This window comes from Molossus molossus, unplaced genomic scaffold, assembly GCF_014108415.1.
Source record: "Molossus molossus isolate mMolMol1 unplaced genomic scaffold, mMolMol1.p scaffold_m16_p_20, whole genome shotgun sequence".
NCBI classification, from domain to species: Eukaryota; Metazoa; Chordata; class Mammalia; order Chiroptera; family Molossidae; genus Molossus; species Molossus molossus.
The window spans coordinates 52,863,899-52,884,557 of NW_023425356.1; the positions used below are offsets into that span (position 1 = coordinate 52,863,899).

The window sequence follows — 20,659 nt, forward strand, 5'->3', positions numbered from 1 at the left end:
ACCAATACCGTCCTGTTTCCTGCAAACCTCCCAAGCACAAGGTTCCCCTCCTGGGCAGCAGCCAAGCTGGGGGGAGGCGTTGGGGCCGTGGCGGGTGGCCAGCTCTCCGCGTGGAGTCCGGACCCCCCGGGGCTGCCTGGATGGCTGAGCTGGCATGGCCTGGCTCTGACCCGCCTCCTCTCCCCAGCTGCATGGAACCCCTCTGACGTGCTCATGGCCAAACAAAGGTGTCTTTCTTGGGACCCTACCCGGGGTGGCTCAGGAGTGCTGGGAAGGAGGGACAAGCGGGAGGCCTGGGTTAAAGCCAGCTCTGTCCTTTGGGACGGAAAGAACGGCTGTTCGGGAGGTGCTCAGGGTGCACGATCCGTCCCCTGAACGCTGTCCCCATGAGCCTTTCTGTCCTCACCCTTTAATAACGGTGACGTGGCCCCCAGCCGGCAGGTCAGGCGGGCGGAGGGTGACGACAGAGCACCCAGCTGTGTGCCCTTGGGGGAGCAGTCCCCCGGCCCCACCTCAGTTTACTCGTCTGTGAGCACAGGCTCGCAGCCTGCGCCCCGCCTCTCCCGCTGTCGTGGAAACTGCAGTTGTGAGCGTGTCGTGCCTGGTGTCCAGCAGGCCGGGGAAGTTCCGGGTCACCTTGCGGGGGACCAGCTGCTCCCGCGGCCTGGAGGGCGCTGCTCTCCTGACATGCATTGCCTCCTTTCTGCCTGTGACTGGGGTTCAGCCTCTGTGTCCTTCCTTTTTAATTCGGGGGACACCTGCCCCGTGTCCCCTTCCCAGGGCCCTCCCTGCAGGGGATGATTTGGGTGGCGGTCTTTTCCTCTGGTAGCTGCGATTCCTGGGAGGAGGGGCGGACACCTCACCCCCCTCTGTCTCAGGGTGTCCTTGTGCCGTGACTGAGGTGTGAGCCCCCAGGACTGGCTCACTGAGCAAAACGAACGTGTCCCAGGCAAACCTCAGGGGCCCGGCTTGTGTCTCGTTGAGATGTTGAAGAACTGTGCGTGAGGCGGTCCCGACACCGTGGCTGCTGGACTTGGCTCGTCTAGGCGCCTCGTTGGTGGCCTGTGGAGCTGCACATGCTGTGCTTAGGGGAGTAGAATCCGCCCTGTGGGGCAGGGCTGCGCCGAAATCCTTCCCTGTCCTGGTGAATTCCTCCCCCTCCCCCCATGCGAGCCCCGGCCCCTCCTCCACCCCCGCCTGGCAGACTTTTGCCCGAGCACGAGGGTCTCGCCCGCCCTCGCCCTCGCCTCCGGGGCCACGCTCAGATCTCTCTGGCCCTGTTTATGGCTTTGGGATTTTTCCAGCCCCTGGAATGCACCTCCGAGGCCCCACAGGTAGCACCGTCCATCTCGGCCGTAAAGCACGGCCGGGCCTTTCATCTGTGGCTGTTTATGTCCTAAATGGTGGGGGGCCCAGGCAGGGGAAGCCGCAGCTCCAAGCCTTCCAGACTCTCTTTACAAGCAAGGGGAAAGGGGGGCCCCGAGATCCATGTTTCAAAGTTTGTGCCAAGCGAATTTATTCCCCTCCGGTGGGTCGTCGTCTCGGGACTTCGCTGCGAGGAGCCGGATGGACGCTGCGCTCTGCCCCAGCGGCCTCCGGGGAGCCGGCGTTTGCAGCAGGAGACGCTCGGGGTGCTTTTATCTCCGCCGAGGGTATCAGCTTAAATTATGAGGGCTCACTGGGCCACAGAGGGCGGGGAGCCTCTGGCACCCGAGGGGCCGCCCCTCCCTCCGCTCCCGTCCCTGCCATGTGAAGTCACGTCTTCATCTTCCCGCCAAGTATCCCCGCTGGTTCCAGGGGGACCTTCCAGGTCTCAGGTCTTTCCCCGTAGTGGGAGGATCCATCCGTGTATATTCTAGGTGCTGCTCATTTTCCTGCAGAAGCGGGGATCAGTCAGGCTGAGGAGAGCCGCAGCCCGGGGAGCCCCGGGACAGTCGGGGGCACCACTGTACCCAGAATATGTACCGCACAGCGGACAGTAGTCAGGGAACCGTGGCCGCTGGGCTGCGCCATCTGCCTGTGCATTGAGAGGTGCCCGGCGCCCCTCCAGCCACCACCACCTCTCTCACTCGGATCGGCCGGGACACCTGATGTTCCACAGGGGTGACTGTTTGGGTGGGGGCACTTCCTGTTCAGTAGCTTAGCGCTGTGGGAGAAAACACACCCTCCTGGGTCTGCCCCCAGCGCCAGAGCCCGGAGGAGCGGCCCGGGAGGCCAGGGGGGTCTGGAGCAGGGTGCCCGTTGGTACACAGCGACACACGGTCGTGCCCGCTCACGTCTGCGGCCGCTTTGGCGATATGACGGCAAAGTCGAGCGGCGGCCGTGGAAATCCTAAGACCTGCAAAGAGTGAAATATTTACTCGCTGACTTGTTACCGAGACGGTAGCAGAGCCGGAGTCTAGCGCAGGAAGTGCTTCTTGCGGGTGGGGGGCAGGTAGGGGACCCGAGGAGGTGGGAGAGATTGAGCATCGGATAGGAGGGCACGGAGGGAGGAAATGCTGCCCCGCAGAGCAGCAGGACCATCCGGAGGCCATTCTGAACCTTGTCCTCCCTCAGTCCCCTGCCCAGCCCCCACCTCCTCCTGCCCAGCCCCCACCTCCTCCTGCCCAGCCCCCACCTCCTCCTGCCCAGCCCCCACCTCCTCCTGCCCCCTTTCTGAGAATGCCCCACCACAGGCAAGCCTAGGACAGCCCCCAGCCCGAGCTCCAGGTGGGGAGTGTGCCAGGATCCCAGGTGAGCGGGGGGACCCCAGGGCCTCAGCCATCTCGCCTCTGGGCTCTGAACACACTCAGCCATGACATCCCGTCTGCCCCAGCCCCCTTCCCTCTCTTTCTCCTCCTCTCGCACTGACACACTCCTTCTGCAAAAGCAGCTGGGCGTTGGCTGGGGTGGCGGTGTCGCGAGGGAGACGCGAACACATGCGTTGTAGAATCTCCGCTCAGACTCCCACGGCTACGCAGCTCCGATGAACGGGGGGGGGGTGTCTCAGATCAGAGGCCTTGTGCTGAAGTGATGATGATGACGGTCACTTACTCAGCACTGACCATGCTCTAGACAGTGCGACCCTTTCACCCACCAGCTCACTGGATTCCAGCATCACGGATCCTTCCTCGATGGGGAAACAGTCTTGAGAATCGCTCAGATCCCACGCAGACTGGCAGTTCCAGAACGTGGGGCTGAGCTCGTGGGACTCCAGAGCCTGAGTGGGCAGATGCCACATCGCTGTCTGAGCAGTGTCCACAGAGACCAGCCGCCATTGTGAACTCCAGCATCATTTCAGACTTTACACTTTCACTTGTGGCATTAGCCTACTTCTCAGTGTACATTTGTGTCAAATTACATGAGGAAAAGCAGTACTCTGTACACAGCTCCACTGCACACAGCACTGCTCTGCACACAGTACTACCCTGCACACAGCACTGCTCTGCACACAGTACTACACTGCACACAGTACTACACTGCACACAGCACTACACTGCACACAGCACTGTTCTGCACACAGCACTGCTCTGCACACAGTACTACACTGCACACAGTACTACACTGCACACAGCACTACACTGCACACAGCACTGTTCTGCACACAGCACTGCTCTGCACACAGTACTACACTGCACACAGTACTACACTGCACACAGCTCTACACTGCACACAGCACTACACTGCACACAGCACTGCTCTGCACACAGTACTATACTGCACACAGTACTACACTGCACACAGTACTACACTGCACACAGCACTGCTCTGCACACAGTACTACACTGCACACAGCTCTACACTGCACACAGCACTACACTGCACACAGCACTACACTGCACACAGCACTGCTCTGCACACAGTACTATACTGCACACAGTACTACACTGCACACAGTACTACACTGCACACAGCACTGCTCTGCACACAGTACTACACTGCACACAGCACTACACTGCACACAGCACTGCTCTGCACACAGCACTACACTGCACACAGCACTACACTGCACACAGCACTGCTCTGCACACAGCACCAGTCCTGCACCCTGGGTGGCTGTTACTGTCACCAGTGTGCAGATGAGGAAGCTGAGGTTCAGCATGTGATGTGACTTGCACAGAGCAATACTTACAACGAGGGCAGAGCTGATGGAGACCCAGGTGTGTGCACATCAGACACCGAGGTTCATGCCCTTAGGGGCTACAGGTAGTGTCAAATTTCCGTCCAAGTGTGATGCAGAGACAAAGCCAAGGTGTTTCCCTTTGCTCTGGCAGAGCCTGAAGTTAGAACTCCTCTCACTAAGTGGCCATGCAAATAAGCCTCCATGAAGGAGGTGGTGGGTGAGGGGCAGGGTGGGCAGCTCACACCCCTGCCCTTTGACCTTGGGTTTCTCGAAGGGACCGCAAGGAGACCCGAGCAGGAGCCTGGAGCTGGGGAAGCCTTGGGACAAAGGTCCCCACCGGGGAAAGAGGGCACAGCTCCGTGAGGCCCAGGGAGAAGGGAGGGTCTCCTTGGGGTGTTTTGGGCACATCCTGCCCATGGCGTTTAGTTCTGAGACCAGGAAGACAGCACCGCCACCTGGGCGTTTCCCAGACCCTGGCAGCACCGTCCGGGAAGAGCGCGAGTCCGCGGGGTGCGTCAGATCCGCGGGGTGTGCAGGGTCTGTGGGGTGCGTGTGGTCCACAGGGTGCGCGGGGGTGCGTCAGATCCATGGGGTGCTCAAGGTCCGCCGCGTGCGTCAGATCCGCGGGGTGCGCGGGGTCCGCGGGTGCACAAGGCGGCCTGGGGAGGAGCTGCGTGTGAGCTGGGGGCTTCGTCCCTTGCGAGTCGCCGGTGTGTTGCTGTTGCTCAGGGAGCTGAAGGACTTCACGGGAACAGAGGAGGACACGGTTGTCTCCATTGCCGGCTCTCTCCCTGCAGGTGCTCTAGCACAGGTGTAGGCCTTTTACCGTAGCGCACACCGCTCTCCGGGGGCAGGGGTGAGCAGGGGCACCCGTGACGTCATGTCACTAACCGCACCCGAGGTGCCGGCAGTGCTCTGAGTGTCTTACTGGATAGCCCACTGAATCCTCTCGACACACCCAAGGAGGTGGGTTCTCTGACACCCCGGTTTTGCGGGTAAGGAGATGGAGACGCAGGGCGTTAAGCCCAAGGTCCCATGAGGCAGCGAGGACACGTCCTGGGCGAGAGGTCTGAGCTGCGGTGGGTTCTCTCTGGCTCCCGTCTGGGACTGGAAGCAGGTCCCCAGGTTCCCTGCGAGGCTCTTCTGTGGGCACCCAGGCTGGTGTCCTCGTGCATGGAGCTGCCCGGCAGCGTGGCCCCGAGTTCCTCTTCCAGAGTCACAGCTCCGGAAAGGGGCTCTGAGGGACACCACACCTCGGTTTCTACCTCTTTCAGGCAAAAGTGACGATGAGGAAAGTCTTTGCAAGGCTGCTCACGGGGCAGGGAAAGGAGCCTCTGAGGACGGCAAGGATCACAAGCGCCCCAAGCGCCCCAGAACCATCCTGACCACCCAGCAGAGGAGAGCGTTCAAGGCCTCCTTCGAAGTGTCCTCCAAGCCATGCAGAAAGGTACGGGGGTGCACGGGGAGCAGAGGGGCCCGGGCCCACGTCTGCTGGTCACCCGGCTTCTCGGGGGCGTCCACGGGCACCCTAGGCCAGGGCGGTGGGAGGTTGCTCAGTCTGTGCAGGTGGCCTTGGCCCGGTGGGAGACTGGGGGGCTCCGCAGCTGTGACCGGGGCTGTGGCAGAGCCTCCCCGAGCCATGTGCTCACACCTGTCACTCCCGGAGAGCCACGGGAACAGTAACAGGTGCCACCTGGGGGGACCGCGGTGCTGAGCCACAGGACCCTGCAGCGGCCGAGGGGTGCTCTGTCTTGGTCCCATTTGTTCCTCTGGGGGAGGTGACCCGGGGATCGGTCGTGGGGCCTTCCCTGGGCTTTTGCCGTTGACCGGAAGAACTCGGCCATCGCTCCTTCAGCGGCCGTGGTGTTCGGGTGGTGTCCAGGTTGGGGCTGATCGCGATCAGGCTGCTGTGAATTTACGTGAAAAACAAACGGTGGTTGAACGAGGTGGGCGTTTATTTCTCTCGCGTGTCCCGGTCTGGAGGCGGCAGCCCCTGCCGGCTGGGCCCCTGCTGTGCATCACACGGGGTGGGGCGTTCAGTCCTCGTCCCCATCCTCGCTCACAGCTGCTGTGGTCGCGGGAGGAAGCGGAGGGCACGCAGCTGCCTTTCGAAGGGCGAACCCGGATTCTTGGCATCACTTTCAATCCCATGACTGCCTCCTGCAAGGGGCCTGGGGCTTGGACTGCTAGGGGGAGGCAGGTGGGGTGGGTACTGGGGACCACCGACCGTCTCTGCCACCAAGTGCCCACCCTCTCCTGCCTGCTGCTCAGACGCTGGCTGCTCTCCTTTGCCCACACAAATGACGCCCTTTCCCCGGAACCCGGGAGCAGATGCAGTTCCCAGCGCCGTGTTCCCTGCACCGGGTCTGTGCTCCTCGGGCTGCAGACGGAACCTCGGTGCTCGCCACCGCGGCCGGGCCTGCTCCTGGGCTGTGTGTCGGCTGCAGCCCCGTGGGGCTCAGGTGTGGGCCGGCCTCACCTGTCTCACTCGAGGGCCCAGGCTGACGGCAGCGGCCACCTGCATGCTGTTCCCACGGAGATGGCGAAGGCCAGAGGCCACGCCACGGGGGCACACCCACGGGAGCCCCTCCTGGATGTCACACCCGCCCACAGCTACAGCCCGTCATTGGTCAGGCCAGGGCGAGATGTGGGTGCATGGGGACGTGGGGGGGCAGTAATGCAGCCCGCCCCCATCTGACCTGGGAAAGCGTCACCTACAGACTGCTTAGCCCTTCTTGCTAGACTCCAGGGGAGGTTCTGGTAGGAAGCGAAACGGCCCGGCTTACCCCGGACACGTGATCACGCCCTGGCGTGTGGACTTACTGCACCTGTACACTGACCCCCAGCCTCTGCGTGGCCCTTCCCAGCCCCCGGCGGCCTCCAGGCCACCAGCAGCCACGTGGGCACACGCATTACTGCAACCCTGGGGAGAACACTGTGAGGACCAGAGCAGAGGGGTGGCCCCGGGAGAGGTCCCTCTGTCGGGGGGCCTGGGGGAGCAGGCCAGGCTTCTGAAGGACAGACAGGGTTCCCACGGGTGCGGTGGGCCTGTGGGCACACCACTCTCAGTTGGCTTAGCAGAGGCTGTGTTTTGACACCGGTCTAGTCACCCCACTTCTAACTGGGGCACAAGTGGGGTCCTGGCCCAGGCCTCCTGCCGCCCCCTAAGTGTTCATTCAGGGAGCTCCTGCCCAGAATCAGCCACTGGGGGGCGTGTTTCTGCGGCCCCTCGCCCTGTGCCCTCTTGGAGGGCAGATGCATTAACACACGTCTTCCTGGGGGGGGTCCCCGTCGCCCCACCTCTGCACAGCCCCGGGGCATGCCTGCGCCAGGCTGTCTGCTCAGCCGGGTTCCTATGTTCCTTGCCGTATCCCCTTCGGGCTGGGCTCACGCGGGGTAACTGTGAACGTAAATATCCGTGGACACCGGAAGTCACCGAGGGCCGTGAGGGACGGAACCTCAGGCCCGTGGGTGAAGGCAGGAGAAGGGAGCACGTGAGCCGCCGCCGAGAGCACGCGGCCTCCCCCAGGGCTCCTTCAGTGGGTTGACCCCTGGGCGGGGCTCCTGGGCGGGGTGGGCTCCGCGGGTGTCTGGGAGCCCCTGACGCCTGATTCCGGTGAGAGAAGCCCACAGACCTCCTGGAGCCCCCTCCGATGGCAGTTATTCCTCCCTCTGTGCCTGGGGAGCCCCGCCCCCTGCCCCTGGCTGAGCACGGTGGCCCTGCCGGGTCTGCCCCACCGGGCGTTGGCTGGTGCCCGGACAGGCGGCGGCCTGCAGGCCTCCCGAGCTCCGGGCTCTGCACGGAGAAAGCCCGGCTTCCGCCCGGACACCGACGATTGTTCCTGTTGTTCCGATTCTGCAGGTGAGGGAGACGCTGGCGGCGGAGACGGGCCTGAGCGTCCGCGTGGTCCAGGTGTGGTTCCAGAACCAGCGAGCTAAGGTAGCCGTCCTGGTGTCTGCCTGTGGGGGTCCCTGCAACGCAGCGGGAGGACGTTGCCCTTGGACGCGCTGACCAGTGTCTGACCAGGCTCAGGCGATGGAGCTCTTGACTCAGAGATTCTGCGGCCAGCCATGCGTGGGCGCTCGCGTTGGTGGGGGGCTCTTATTCCCCGGCGGCCGTGACCGTGAACAAATGTCGTGCCTTTTGGTGAAAGCCGGTTCTCTGCGTCACGTTAGTGTAGTCCAGGCCCCCAAGTTCTTTTCAAATTTCAGAGAAACCGACGGGCACCCATAGGGCTGGCCCAGGACGACACCGCCATGGGCCATGGACGCCTCCCCGCCTCTCCCAGGCGGCACCCCACCCAGTGCAGGGCCAGACCTTCACGTTGTCATCTGGTCCCCCTCGCAGTCTTTTCCTTGAGACCCAACCACACCCGTGGCCTGTGGTCCGTGGCTCTGGGGCCCAGTCCTCAGCGGGCGATGGATCGACAGCTCGGTGTCCCACACGATGGGTTCAGGTAGCGTGTTCCTACCTGCGTTCTCGGGACAGGGCCATTGGTGTCGCCTTCCGTGGTCCTTCCCGTGAAAGGATTTCATGGTTCAGTAGGTTTGAGGGGGACCCACAGCCTGTGGATTTATGTGGCAGCTTCAGAGCTTGAGAAATTGTGCAGTAAGGACTTTTTTTTCACCTGGTGGTTCCCATGCAGATGCTCCAAGTGTCTAGTAACATCTCACAGAACACTGCTGTCCCACAGGACAGTCTGAGAGACACTGGGTCACGGTGTTCCTTCCGGGACGTGTGTGCTCACGTGGTCTTTGGGGGCAGCTCCTTACCTGGAGGCTGACTTCTCTGCTGGGGCCTCGGAGACTGGGGCCAGCAGGTAGGGGTGTGCGTGGGGACGGCCTCTTGGCTTGCCCCAGGTCACCCTGCCGGCAGCCGCTGGCTGGGCTGCAGGCCCCTGGTCACCCTGTCGGCAGCCGCTGGCTGGGCTGCAGGCCCCAGGTCACCCAGTTGGCAGCCCCTGCTGGGCTGCAGGCCCCAGGTCACCCAGTCGGCAGCCGCTGGCTGGGCTGCAGCCCCTCCCCCCACTCGTGCCTCCCACGAAGCGGTCACAGCGTAAACAGCAGGTTTCACTTGCGGAGACGAAGTCAGGACGCCCTTGCTTCCCAGCTGGCTGTCTGTCACTCCTTGGCAGTGGCACAGCGAGACACGTGGAACCCCTTAAACGTGGCTCCTTTGCGAGTCCCCGCGGGACACGGACCCTCTCCTTACACGCGAGCCCGTCCCCGTGGCCTGAGCCCACCGCCTAACCGTGGTCCTCTCCTCGCAGATGAAGAAGCTGGCCCGGCGACAGCAACAGCAGCAGGACCAGCAGAACACCCAGAGGCTGAGCTCGGGTAAGGGCCCCGCCCGCCGTCCTGGGGAGGCCCGGCCTCTCCTGCCACAGCACCAGCTGCCCAGCTCCCGGACGGCGCTGTGGGCTCCGTGAAGCCCGGGCCACACCGAGGGGCATGGGACCTCCTGGTGGGAACCGAGCCCGAGCTGCTGTGAGAGGGTGGAGGGTGCCGGCTTCAGCCGGGCATCGCCTTCAGAGGGCACTAACCTTGTCCGAGCGCCCGCCCGGACCCTGCGGTGTCGGGTCTGAGGGTGACCGGGCTCTCTTGCTGCCCCGTCCTCCCTCCCTCCTCCGGAGAATCAGCTCAGCGGAAGATGCCATGTGACTCAGCCAAAGAAATGCAAAATGGTGAAAAGAATGATAGCAAAGGAGTAATCTGTAGGGTGACCTCCTCCTTGACACAAGGACGTCACCTGGCGGCCGCAGCCCGCCGTCCCCTCGGACACTGACCAGGGCTGAGCGGGGTGTGACTCTGGGGGCTACGTCATGAACACGGGGGGGCTTCTGCTTCACGCTCTGCAGCCCACACTCTGGGGAAGCCGGCTGCCGTGTTGTGAGAACACGGAAGCAGCCCCGTGGCGTCCACGTGGCCGGGCAGCGGTGGGCTCCCGCCTCCAGCCCACTGTCTGCAAGTCCTGGGCTCCCTGCACCTGCCTGTCCCCCCCGCCCCCCTGTGCGGAGCCATAGCAAAGGCCAGCGCTGGGCAGGGACACCGGGATGGGGCGTGACCTTCAGAGGGTGCCCAGTGTCCCTCGCCCGGTGGGGATGCTGGGCTGCCTGCAGAGATGACCCGCCTCCTCCTTTGTCCCACAGCTCAGACCAACGGTGGCGGGAGCGCCGGGCTGGAGGGGATCATGAACCCCTACACGGCCCTCCCCACCCAGCAGCAGCTGCTGGCCATCGAGCAGAGCGTGTACAGCGCGGACCCCTTCCGGCAGGGCCTCACCCCGCCCCAGATGCCTGGAGACCACATGCACCCCTACGGTGAGAGGGCGCCCCTGGCGGGGCCCAGGCTGGGCACAGACGGCACTGCAGCCCGTCCGCCCTGTCAGTGAGGAAGCGAGAGCAGGAAGCGAGCAGGCTGCCTGTGCGCCCGGCCCGTGGGGTCGCCTGCCCTCCCACGTCCGCCCGCTCCCCGCTGCCCCGCCCCCGCCCGGCACGCCGCGCCCCCGGAACGCTGCTGGGCTCCCCGCACCGGTGGCCGCTTACTCCTTCGTTTACGGAGGCGGCTGAGCTTCCCACGCAGACCTGCCCCTTGAGGTGGAAGGCCGCCCTCCTGTCCGAGCGTGCCTTTCAGTTCCTCAGCCCGACGGCGCGGTCCAGCTGGGAGGCCGGAGGCAGCGAGTGCGCGTGATGGGACCACCAGAAGCAGAGGAGACGGGTTCTCATGGGACTGTCTGGGCACCTGTGAGGTGTTCTCCTGGGCCTCCTGGGGCGGAAGCGACGTGTGAAGCAGAAAGGACCCCCCCTTCCCACACCGGCCCCACCGGCACGGGGGTTGCTCTACATGCTGTGCGCAGAGCCAGCCCCTCCCTTGGCCCGGGTAGCTCACCCCACCGCTGCGCTCACCCCCGCAGGCTGGATGCGGTGAGGTTCCGGGCACCAAGGCGGGTCCCCCTCCAGACCCTCACCCCCTTGCTCCATCTCCGTTTCAGGTGCCGAGCCTCTCTTCCACGACCTGGACAGTGACGACACCTCCCTCAGTAACCTGGGCGACTGTTTCCTAGCAACCTCAGAAGCTGGGCCCCTGCAGTCCCGCGTGGGGAACCCCATTGATCACCTGTACTCCATGCAGAATTCCTACTTCACCTCGTGAGCCCCCCGGAGCTCGGCGGCGCGGCTCCGCGTGGGACACCGGCAGACGGGAGGGGTCGGCTTAGGGTGGGGAGGCCGGGAAGAGGTGGGCTGGGAGGGCCTGTTGGGATGCTGTCGAGGGATGCTCGGGGAGGTCGGCATTTCCAAAGACTGGACGCGGAACAGACCGCGTAGTTTCATGTTTCTAATAAGAGTCTTGGCATTAGTGTGAAGACGTGTTTGTCACTAAGGACAGGGACATGTAACGTAGACTTGGTCACGCAGATTAGATACTTAGAGACCCCTAACAACTTCCCGCCGTCCGGGGGAAGCTCTTGTCCGGAGGTGCATCTGTCTGTTCATCCGTACTGCCCGTAGAGAGACAGACAGGTGGACGTGTGTGTGCGTGTGTAACTTTCATACTTTATCATCAAAGTCTATTCCCAACCCTGCACACACCAGCTGTACAGTGAAAGTGACTTTATTTTCAGTGTGAGCTCTATTTAAGGAGATGCTTGAGGCACTTAAGTTATAAAATGAGATGATTTACTTTTATAAACTTTATTTTTAGTTGGAAGAGACTTGTCGGCAGGGCAGAGAGGGCGGCTCCACGGGGCCCCGAGGTTCTGTTGTCACCGAGGTCGGGGCGGCGACTCCATGCGGCCCGCAGGGCTCCCTCGTGGCTCTTCGCTCTCTGGGGTTGAATCACTGGGACCGGGGGACAGAGCACCTCCTGGCTGCGTCCCCAGGAAGTGTGAGGCCTGGACTCTCCGGCTTTCTTTTAAATTCTGACACCTGGTCATTGGCGGCGCCAGGGTAGTCCTGCTCTTGACCGTCATCCTCACGGGAGGGGGTGAGGCCGTTGGCCTGTGCCCCCCGCGTGGGGGCACCGAGGCCTGACCCCCCCAGGACACACGCGCAGGGCGGCCAGGGGGAGGCCGGCGTCCTTCGGGGCAGGAGGCTGTGGCCGAGGGGAGGAGAGTGGCATCGTGGGGTCCAGACCAGGTGTGGCCAGCTCCAGCCTGTGTTGCTGGCCCGCCCTCGGCTTGTTTCTAGAGTTCTCACGGTGGTTAAAACATCGTAGAAGAGAAGGAGGCTGGGGCGCTGCCCGGACGGGCCGAAATCCTTGCGGCCTGCGCTTTCCATCGGCAGGGTGCCGACCCCGTCGGGGCATCTCTGGGGCGCTCAGGTGGAGACCAGGGCCCTCCTGCAGGCTCACTCTCTGACCCTGAGCACAGACGACAGGCCAGCTCCCGCCCTGCTCTCCGTGTGCGCTGAGGTGGGCTGTGTCTGCCCAGAGGCCTGAGAGCCAGAGCCTGGTGACGGGGAATGGTCAGCCGCAACGCCTCTGAGAGGTACCGCACAGGCCCGGCCTCCCTCCCGGGGACATCGCCAGCCATTGGAGCCTTGGACCCAGCGGCTCGACCCCATCACCTCGTCCCCGTCACTGTGCCAGGCCAGCGGGAACAAGCCCCCTTACGGTAGCGCCCACGTCGGGTGGTATCTGTGCTCTAGTTAATCATTTACGCCACCACGTGACCCAGCCCGCCTGGCGCGTGGACACCAGGCTGGGGCCGCGGGGCCCGCCGGCTCCGTGGACAGGTCCCCTGTGAGTGACCGGAAGAGAGAGCCTGTTCCACTCTGTAACCTTGGCAGACTAAGATGAAATTAAAAACCTCTTACAAACAGGCTGTTGTTTATTCAGGGGCGCGGCGGTGGAGGGGGAACCAGGGGACAGGGGTGTTTGGTCCGCAGGACGTGGGCTGAGCTGATGACGAAGCCCCACATGATGGGAAGAATGATTTCCCCCAGACCAGGGCACGGGGCTCCCCCTCCTGCCGAGAGGCCCCACGGAAGGGGGCGCCGGGCCAGTGCCCTCCCAGCCCCACGGCAGGCGAGGAGGCGGTAAGGTGTGTTGCGGGGACATTTGCTCAGAACTCAGCAGGGTCGCGGGGCAGGAGAAAGTCCCACGCGGAGCCGAGGCCGCTGTCTGGCCGGCACCGGGAGCTGACAGACCGGACCCCGCCGCTCCCCCAAGTCTCAGTGGCTTCGCTGTGGCGTGTGATGGGCGATCATTCCGACCACGAAGGAGAGAAGGAAGGAAGGAGGAAGACCGTGGGCCGCAGGAGGGGGGTGGCCTTTGTTCTGTGTCCTCCCCACCAGCAGTTGTTCAGCCCCAGCCCCCGGGGCCCCCCCCCATGGTGACAGCTGGCCCGGCCTCTCGAGGGCTCGGGGGGACACCTGTTAGTCACGAGGCCGGGCTGGCAGGAGGGCCTCAGACTGGGCTGACGCTACTAGCAGATCCCCCCAAGTCTGCAGTTGCTCAGCTCGGTGGAGATGTAGCCCTCTGCCCACGAAAGGCTGGCAAGGGGCTCCGGCTGAGGGGCACCCCTGTCCCGTGCACAGCAAGGCTCTGTCCGTGGCTTCCAAGCTGGCCCGGGCACTGCTGACTCTACTCTTCCCCTTTCCCTTTGGGGCTGACCGTGGGCACATCCAGATCCAAACCCCTGCCCCTCCGTTTCGCTGCGTGGCCTGGGGCAAGCTCTGCTGAGGGTCTGCCCGTCGAAGGCCAGGCACGGCCCTGCCGGCACCCAGAGGGCCGGGGGGACAGGGAGAGGCACAGGCCTGCCCACGTGTGCCCGCGGCTGTGCCAGCGCAGACCCTGCTCCTGTGCCCCCTCCCTGACTTCTGAGTGGCAGGCGTGTAGAAATCCAAGAGCGGGAGGCTGCCCAGGTGCCGCGTGAGGGGCACTGAGAAGTCACCCCTCCCTCCTGCCCGCAAGGAGCGTACGGTACTGACAAAGGTGCGGGGTCACGCGTGAACTCGCCTGCGGCATTGCCGTGGGCATCCTGTGGGCTCTGGGCGTGGGGGGGGGGGTGTTCTAGACAAAAGGACCAGGGTGGGCAAAGTACAGAGGACAGGGTGCCAGGCGGGTGGGCAGGCGCATGAGCCCTCCTGGTGGGGGTGTTGCCCGAAGGTGCAGTTTGAGGCTTTGCATGAGGCTGGTGGTGAAGGTGTCGGTGACGAGGGCGTGTCGCCGGTGGTTTGGGAACAGAGACGGAGGTACGGCGGAGGCTGTGAGTAGTTCCCCTCACTCTGTTCTCTCCAAAGCAACACCCTCTGTTTCCGGCTGGCACACGGTCAGCTGGAAGAAATCCTACGTCTCAAAGTCCAGTGTGGCCAAGGGTGCTCCATGGAGGGAGTCCTGACCCGTCAGAGAGCAGAAGCCCGGACAGAATCTTGGGGGTTCCTGCCCGTCCCTGCTCCTCTGTGTCGCTCCTTCCTGGCTGGAATGTAGATGCGATGGCTGGAGCTGGAGCAATGACCTTAGGTCACGAGGCAAACCTGTGCATGGAGGCCGCCCTGGTGGAACAAGCCGAGGGAGCTGATCCCTGGGGGTTTCTGAGAGCCAGGCGGTCGGTCTGGCCCCGACCCTGTGTCCTAACTTATGTGTGTGAAAGAGAAATAAATTCTTTTTAAAAGTTACTGTTGTTTTGCGTTTCTCCGACTCGCAGTGAAATGGAGCCTTGGCCCACAACGCCCAGCCCGGGTAGGACGGAGCCAGGCCTGGGCTGTTCCCCGCGGGGGTGAAGAGTAAAGGTGCTGGGGGCCGGCGGGGGCCAGACGGGCAGAGGGTGCCTGTGAATTTGGAGTATGTGGGTGCTCAGGCCAGAGGCTCGAGCTGGGCCCTCGTCCCCTGAAGGAAGGGGGTTGTCTGCACCCGAGCTCGCTGTCGGGGTCCGGACACACGTCTCCGGTGTTCTGACGGCAACCCCGGGAATCCCTGCAGAACCTGGGAGCAGCTTCCTTCCTTTCATTTATGATCAAGACGTTTTGTCCAGACCTCGAATCCTGAGTCTTTGGCCTTTAGTTCCCTGATAAACTAAAATAAAATCGTACTGGTGGGCGTTCTCCGGCCGCACCGCATTCCGGAAACCATCTGCCTCTCCCCAGGGACTCCCTCAGCTGGGGAGGGTGTGTGGACAGGTCGTCAGGACATAACGGGGCTCTTCACAAAGGCGGGCGCAGAGTTTCGTGGGGGCCGATGGAGGAGGGGTGGCGTCCTGGCGGGGGCGACATTGAAGCTGGACCTTGACAGATGAGAGGACCGGGGACACCATGGAAGGACAGTCCAGGAAGAAGAAATAGCTGAGCATGAGCAGGACACCTGCTGAGGGGCAGCCGCTGGGGCTGGAACCGCGAAGCTCGGGGAACGTCGGGGAAGGGCCTCGGCCCCGTGACAGACGGGACTCACCCACTGGGGTCCCCGAGCCCGCGCTGAGCGGCGCCTAGAGAGGGGCAGGCCGTGGGACGTGATCAGAACGAGGACACAGCTTGCACCCGCACAGAGCGTAAAGGGCAGACAGAGAGGAGGCACACTGTTGACTTTTTAGGGTATTTACTTAACACGACACATGACAACTGAACAGTCTACGTAAGACACACACACACAGGTGCAGCCGGCGTTACGTGCACGCGTACACACACTTAAGTACAGACCCCCGCAAGGCAGGACTCAGAGCCCCAGACCCCCACAGCGACACGTCGAACCCCCTGGGCTTATGGATTCCATTTTTCGCTTTTCACTCAGACGTTGGCCAGTGGAGAGAGGGACGCAGCTTAGACGGGAACGGGGTCGGCTCTCTACCGAGACGGAAGCCAGTGTGGACTCAGACGCTCGCTCCACCTTCCCGCACGTCCCACAGTCTGCCCTCCCTCCCAGGCGCCGGGGCTAAGACTGCTTGCCCGTGGGTACGAGTCGTGTAAGCGTGAGGGCGGCAGCCGCCGGGACCAGGTGGCCCTCACTGTTGCCACTGGGTGTGGAGCAGCACCTCGCGGGAGACGGGGTGGGCAGGAAGGGGCTGATTTGGGGAAGCCTTTGGTAGCAGAAGTCACAGGACGTGGCCACCGGTCGAACAGGGAAGAAGAGGGGGGAGGTGAGGCCTTCGGGGCCTGAGGACCTGGTAACACCAGGAACCTGCCCCGCCCTGTCCTCCTCTGGGCGGGAAGACAACCTCTGACCGGTGCCCGTGGAGAGCTCGGGACTGGGCTTGGACCAGCTCCTGCGGGACCTCAGGTGTGTCTGGATGCAGCCAGGGTTGTGGGGAGGCCGCTGGCCAGATGGGCAACTCGGGGGGCTGCAAGGAGGCTGCTGGCCACATGGGCAACTCGGGGGGCTGCGGGAGGCTGCTGGCCACATGGGCAACTCGGGGGGCTATGGGGAGGCTGCTGGCCACATGGGCAACTTGGGGGGATGCAGGGAGGCTGCTGGCCACATGGGCAACTCGGGGGGGCTGCAGGGAGGCTGCTGGCCACATGGGCAACTCGGGGGGCTGCAGGGAGGCTGCTGGCCACATGGGCAACTCAGGGGGCTGTAGGGAGGCTGCTGGCCACATGGGCAACTCGGGGGGCTGCAGGGAGGCTGCTGGCCACATGGGCAACTCGGGGGGCTGTAGGGAGGCTGCTGGCCACATGGGCAACTCGGGGGGCTGCAGGGAGGCTGCTGGCCACATGGGCAACTCGGGGGGCTGCAGGGAGGCTGCTGGCCACATGGGCAACTCAGGGGGCTGTAGGGAGGCTGCTGGCCACATGGGCAACTCGGGGGGCTGCAGGGAGGCTGCTGGCCACATGGGCAACTCGGGGGGCTGCAGGGAGGCTGCTGGCCAGGTGGACAATTCAGGGGGCTGCGGGGAGGCTGCTGGCCAGGTGGCGACTCGGGGGCTATGGGGAGGCTGCTGGCCACATGGGCAACTCGGGGGGCTGCGGGGAGGCTGCTGGCCAGGTGGCGACTCGGGGGCTATGGGGAGGCTGCTGGCCACATGGGCAACTCGGGGGGCCACAGGGAGGCTGCTGGCCAGGTGGCAACTCGGGGGGCTGCAAGGAGGCTGCTGGCCACATGGGCAACTCGGGGGGCTGCGGGGAGGCTGCTGGCCAGGTGGGTAACCTGGGGGGCTACGGGGAGGCTGCTGGCCATGTGGGCAACTCGGGGGGCTGCGGGGAGGCTGCTGGCCAGGTGGGTAACCTGGGGGGCTACGGGGAGGCTGCTGGCCATGTGGGCAACTCGGGGGGCTGCGGGGAGGCTGCTGGCCAGGTGGTGACTCGGGGCTGCGGGGAGGCTGCTGGCCAGGTGGGCAACTCGGGGGGCTGCGGGGAGGCTGCTGGCCAGGTGGGCAACTCGGGGGGCTGCGGGGAGGCTGCTGGCCAGGTGGGTAACCTGGGGGGCTGCGGGGAGGCTGCTGGCCAGGTGGCGACTCGGGGCTGCGGGGACCCTGCTGCGAGGCTGCTGAGGCCCCAGGCAGAGCAGGAAGTGGCAGGGCCCAGAGCCGAGGCCCCCGGGGAACTTGGTCGGGAGAAGGAAGGTCCCGGGTGCGGGAGGGTGAGGAGAGGAGAAAGGATGGATTGGGGACTGACCTTCCCGAAGGGACGGGAACATTCCATCAACAACCCCCTTTGTCCTCAGATCTCGCCTGATGGCCTGAGACTCGCTGGGAGATCGCGTTTCAGGCGGGAGTTTCCCGATGGTATCAGGACAGGCCGGGCTGGCTCTGAGTGATCGCAGGTTAATGACCTCGCTCTGCAAAGACGGGCGGAGGCCGCGGCTCGCAGTGAAACGGGGGGTTTCTCCAAGGGCACAGTCAGCACGGGACAGGGAACCGCCGGGAACCAGCTCCCCGCTCCCCGACCCTCAGACGGTGGGCTGAGATGCAGTGGTCTGCGCCTCCAATAGCATCCGTGTGGCCATTTTAAATCGCCCACCTGCTGTGGCAACCAAGCCAGAAGCAATGCCTGCCATTGATTTTAGTAACATATTTTATGAACCCAGTATATCCCCACGGCATTGTGGAGCATGTCCCCCAGCCACGTTCCACGGCTCAGCATCCACGTGCTGTGGGGTCTACTCTATGGGACATCTGGAGAGCACGGTCCAAGGCGAGTCCCGGAGGCTAAGAGGGCGGGAGCTTGTGGTTCTCGGCTTGACGACTCTGGACACATGGCTGCCTCGCACGGGACACTCACCAGCATTTGGCTGCATGAGACTGGTCAGCGGTGCCACAGGGCGGGTCCGCTGACTTTCTTACGTCCTCTCTCTCTCTCTCTCTGCTTTCTGCTTCCGATACCGCCAGACAGAGACCCGGAGGGAGCCAGAGAGCCAGGGCTTGGTCTGGTTTGCACCTCGTTGCGGAGAAGGGGTCCTGACCCAGCCAGGACGGTTGCTGACCACCAGGCTGCATAATGTAATTCCTACATTTCATTACTGGGGGTGCCGTCTGTTACTTGTAATTCGCTGATGACCGCTTGCCCCCTGGCCTGACGTGCCCGGTACCCTCTGCACCAGCCTGCTGCAGTCCGACGGGCGCCGCCCTCAGCCAGGACACAAGTGGACACAAGTAATTACAGCCACGACACAGCAAAGCGGAGATCCACACCGAGGGCCTGGGCGGGGGCAGAGGGCAAACTTCCACCTGCCGGGAGGCCGAGATCCCTCCGCAGAGGCCGCCCCGCCTCCCGGAGGCGGAGGGAGCCGCCTGGAGACGGGAGGGCGGTGCCCGGCGTCCGGCGGAGGATCCTAGGACCTAGGGCCGTCCCGGCAAACGTGCGCCTCTGTCCGGCTGCTTTCACTGACCACCGCCGCTGTCTCTGTGGCCGTGGCCTCTGGTGTGGGCCGTGCTGATGGCGCCCCTACGTGGCTCCATCCCGACTCCCTGCTGTGGCCGATGCCACCTGCCTGGCAGCCTGGGTCTGGCTGAGCCTCTCAGTGTGTCCCGACTCCCAGTCTTCAGGGTCTGAGGCCCACGTGCTGCCCGGGATGGGTGCTGGCTGGGGGAGGGGAGGGCGGCAGGGCTGGCATCCCAGCAGGGTCTCTGCCAGGGGCTGCTCTCAGGTGTGGCACCGGGAGGGCAGCCCAGGTGTTCTGGAATGCATGTTGCCTCACGGTTGGACAGTCTGGAGCCACACAGGCTGCTGTCCCTGTGTCCCTGTGGCCCCCGTGTTTTGGTGGCCCAGTGGCTCCCGTGTCCCTGTGGCCCCCGTGTTCTGGTGGCCCTGTGGCTCCTGTGGCCCTGTGGCCCCCGTGTTCTGGTGGCCCCGTGTTCTGGTGGCCCAGTGGCTCCCGTGTCACTGTGTCCCTGTGGCCCCCGTGTTCTGGTGGCCCCGTGTTCTGGTGGCCAAGTGGCTCCCGTGTCACTGTGTCCCGGTGGCCCCCGTGTTCTGGTGGCCCTGTGGCTCCCGTGGCCCAGTGGCCCCGTGGTCTGCCGCCCGCCACCTGCAGTGAGACGGAGGCTGGTTGGAAGGCATTCCTCGGCCTCCTCCCTTTACATGGGGGTGGGGGTGGGGCTCAGGAGCACAGGTGAAGGCCTTTCTGCGAAGGTGAAGATGGGTTTGGCTCCCAGCCCACTGCCTGGCCCCAGGCCTCTGCATTTCTCCACCTGGGCCCATCGGTGACCTGGCTGTGCCCCTGAGGTGAGCAGATGTCTTCACCCCGTCACCGTCTTCATCCACACTCACTCAGCAGCCCGACCTGCCTGCTCCCCTGAGGCCGGTGACGCTCCTTGTCAGCACCTTTTCTGCATCCTTGTCTGTGATTGGCAGAGAGCCTGCCTGCCATTCAAGGGGTTCAGACAGCAGCCAGCAGGACGGGGCGGGGTGACAGCCCCAGAGGCCTCTGGAGGCAAAGGCCAGAGAGTTTGCAGGGTGGTGTAAGACCTTGGGACAGAGCACTGGGCACCGAGGAGCATCTGCGAGCAGTTAACAGGTGCGTGGCCGCTGGCCGAGCCCTGCTGCCCTTGACCCTCACCTTCCACAGGGCCGTCTTCCTGGGAGCCAGGGGACACGGTTCCAGTGGCCTGAGGCTGTGAGGCCTAGAGCCCGGACTCAGCCTCAGGGCCGCCCATCCTTACAGACTGCACAACAGACCAAGGACTTGAACATGCCGACGCCCGGGACAGTCAGTGCTGTGACCTGCGTCCCTTCCCCAGACAGTGGGTCGACTGGGTTAAGGATGCAAGCTTTGGAATCTGCCCCCTCTGGGTCCAAATCCCAGCTCCAATCTACAGTGTCCGTGGGCTGTGTGGCCTCCAGGAAGTTACTTGCTGTCTCTGGGCCTTGGCTTTCTTATCTGTAAAATGGGTAATAATAATAGCACCCACCTCAGAGTTGCTAATTCACACAAAGCACTCGAGTGCAAGGAGCCTGGTGGGTGTGGCTCAGTGGCTTGACCGTGTCCCATGGACTGAGAGGTCCCAGTTTGATTCCGGTCAGGGCACGTACCTGAGTTCTGGGCTCCATCCCTGGTGGGGGGTGTGCGGGAGGCAGCCGATCAGTATTTCTCATATCAAAGTTTCCTTCTCTCTCTCTCCCTTCCTCTCTCTCTGAAAAATCAATAACGACATATTTAAAAAAAAAATAGTGGCAGGAACATGAAAGACCC

The 20,659-nt window shown here is 63.8% G+C and overlaps 1 protein-coding gene across 1 annotated transcript in view; it reads left to right on the forward strand.

Moving 5' to 3' along the window:
- LMX1A (LIM homeobox transcription factor 1 alpha) overlaps positions 1 to 11,290 on the forward strand; it is a 100,085-nt gene extending 88,795 nt beyond the window's left edge. Inside the window, exons 5-9 of the mRNA XM_036273170.1 lie at positions 5,377 to 5,549; positions 7,965 to 8,042; positions 9,373 to 9,439; positions 10,252 to 10,422; positions 11,094 to 11,290. Of these exons, the coding sequence (XP_036129063.1) occupies positions 5,377 to 5,549; positions 7,965 to 8,042; positions 9,373 to 9,439; positions 10,252 to 10,422; positions 11,094 to 11,254 (650 nt within the window). The 3' untranslated portion in view covers positions 11,255 to 11,290. The remainder of the gene's footprint in view (positions 1 to 5,376; positions 5,550 to 7,964; positions 8,043 to 9,372; positions 9,440 to 10,251; positions 10,423 to 11,093) is intronic.
- Positions 11,291 to 20,659: the final 9,369 nt, after the last annotated feature.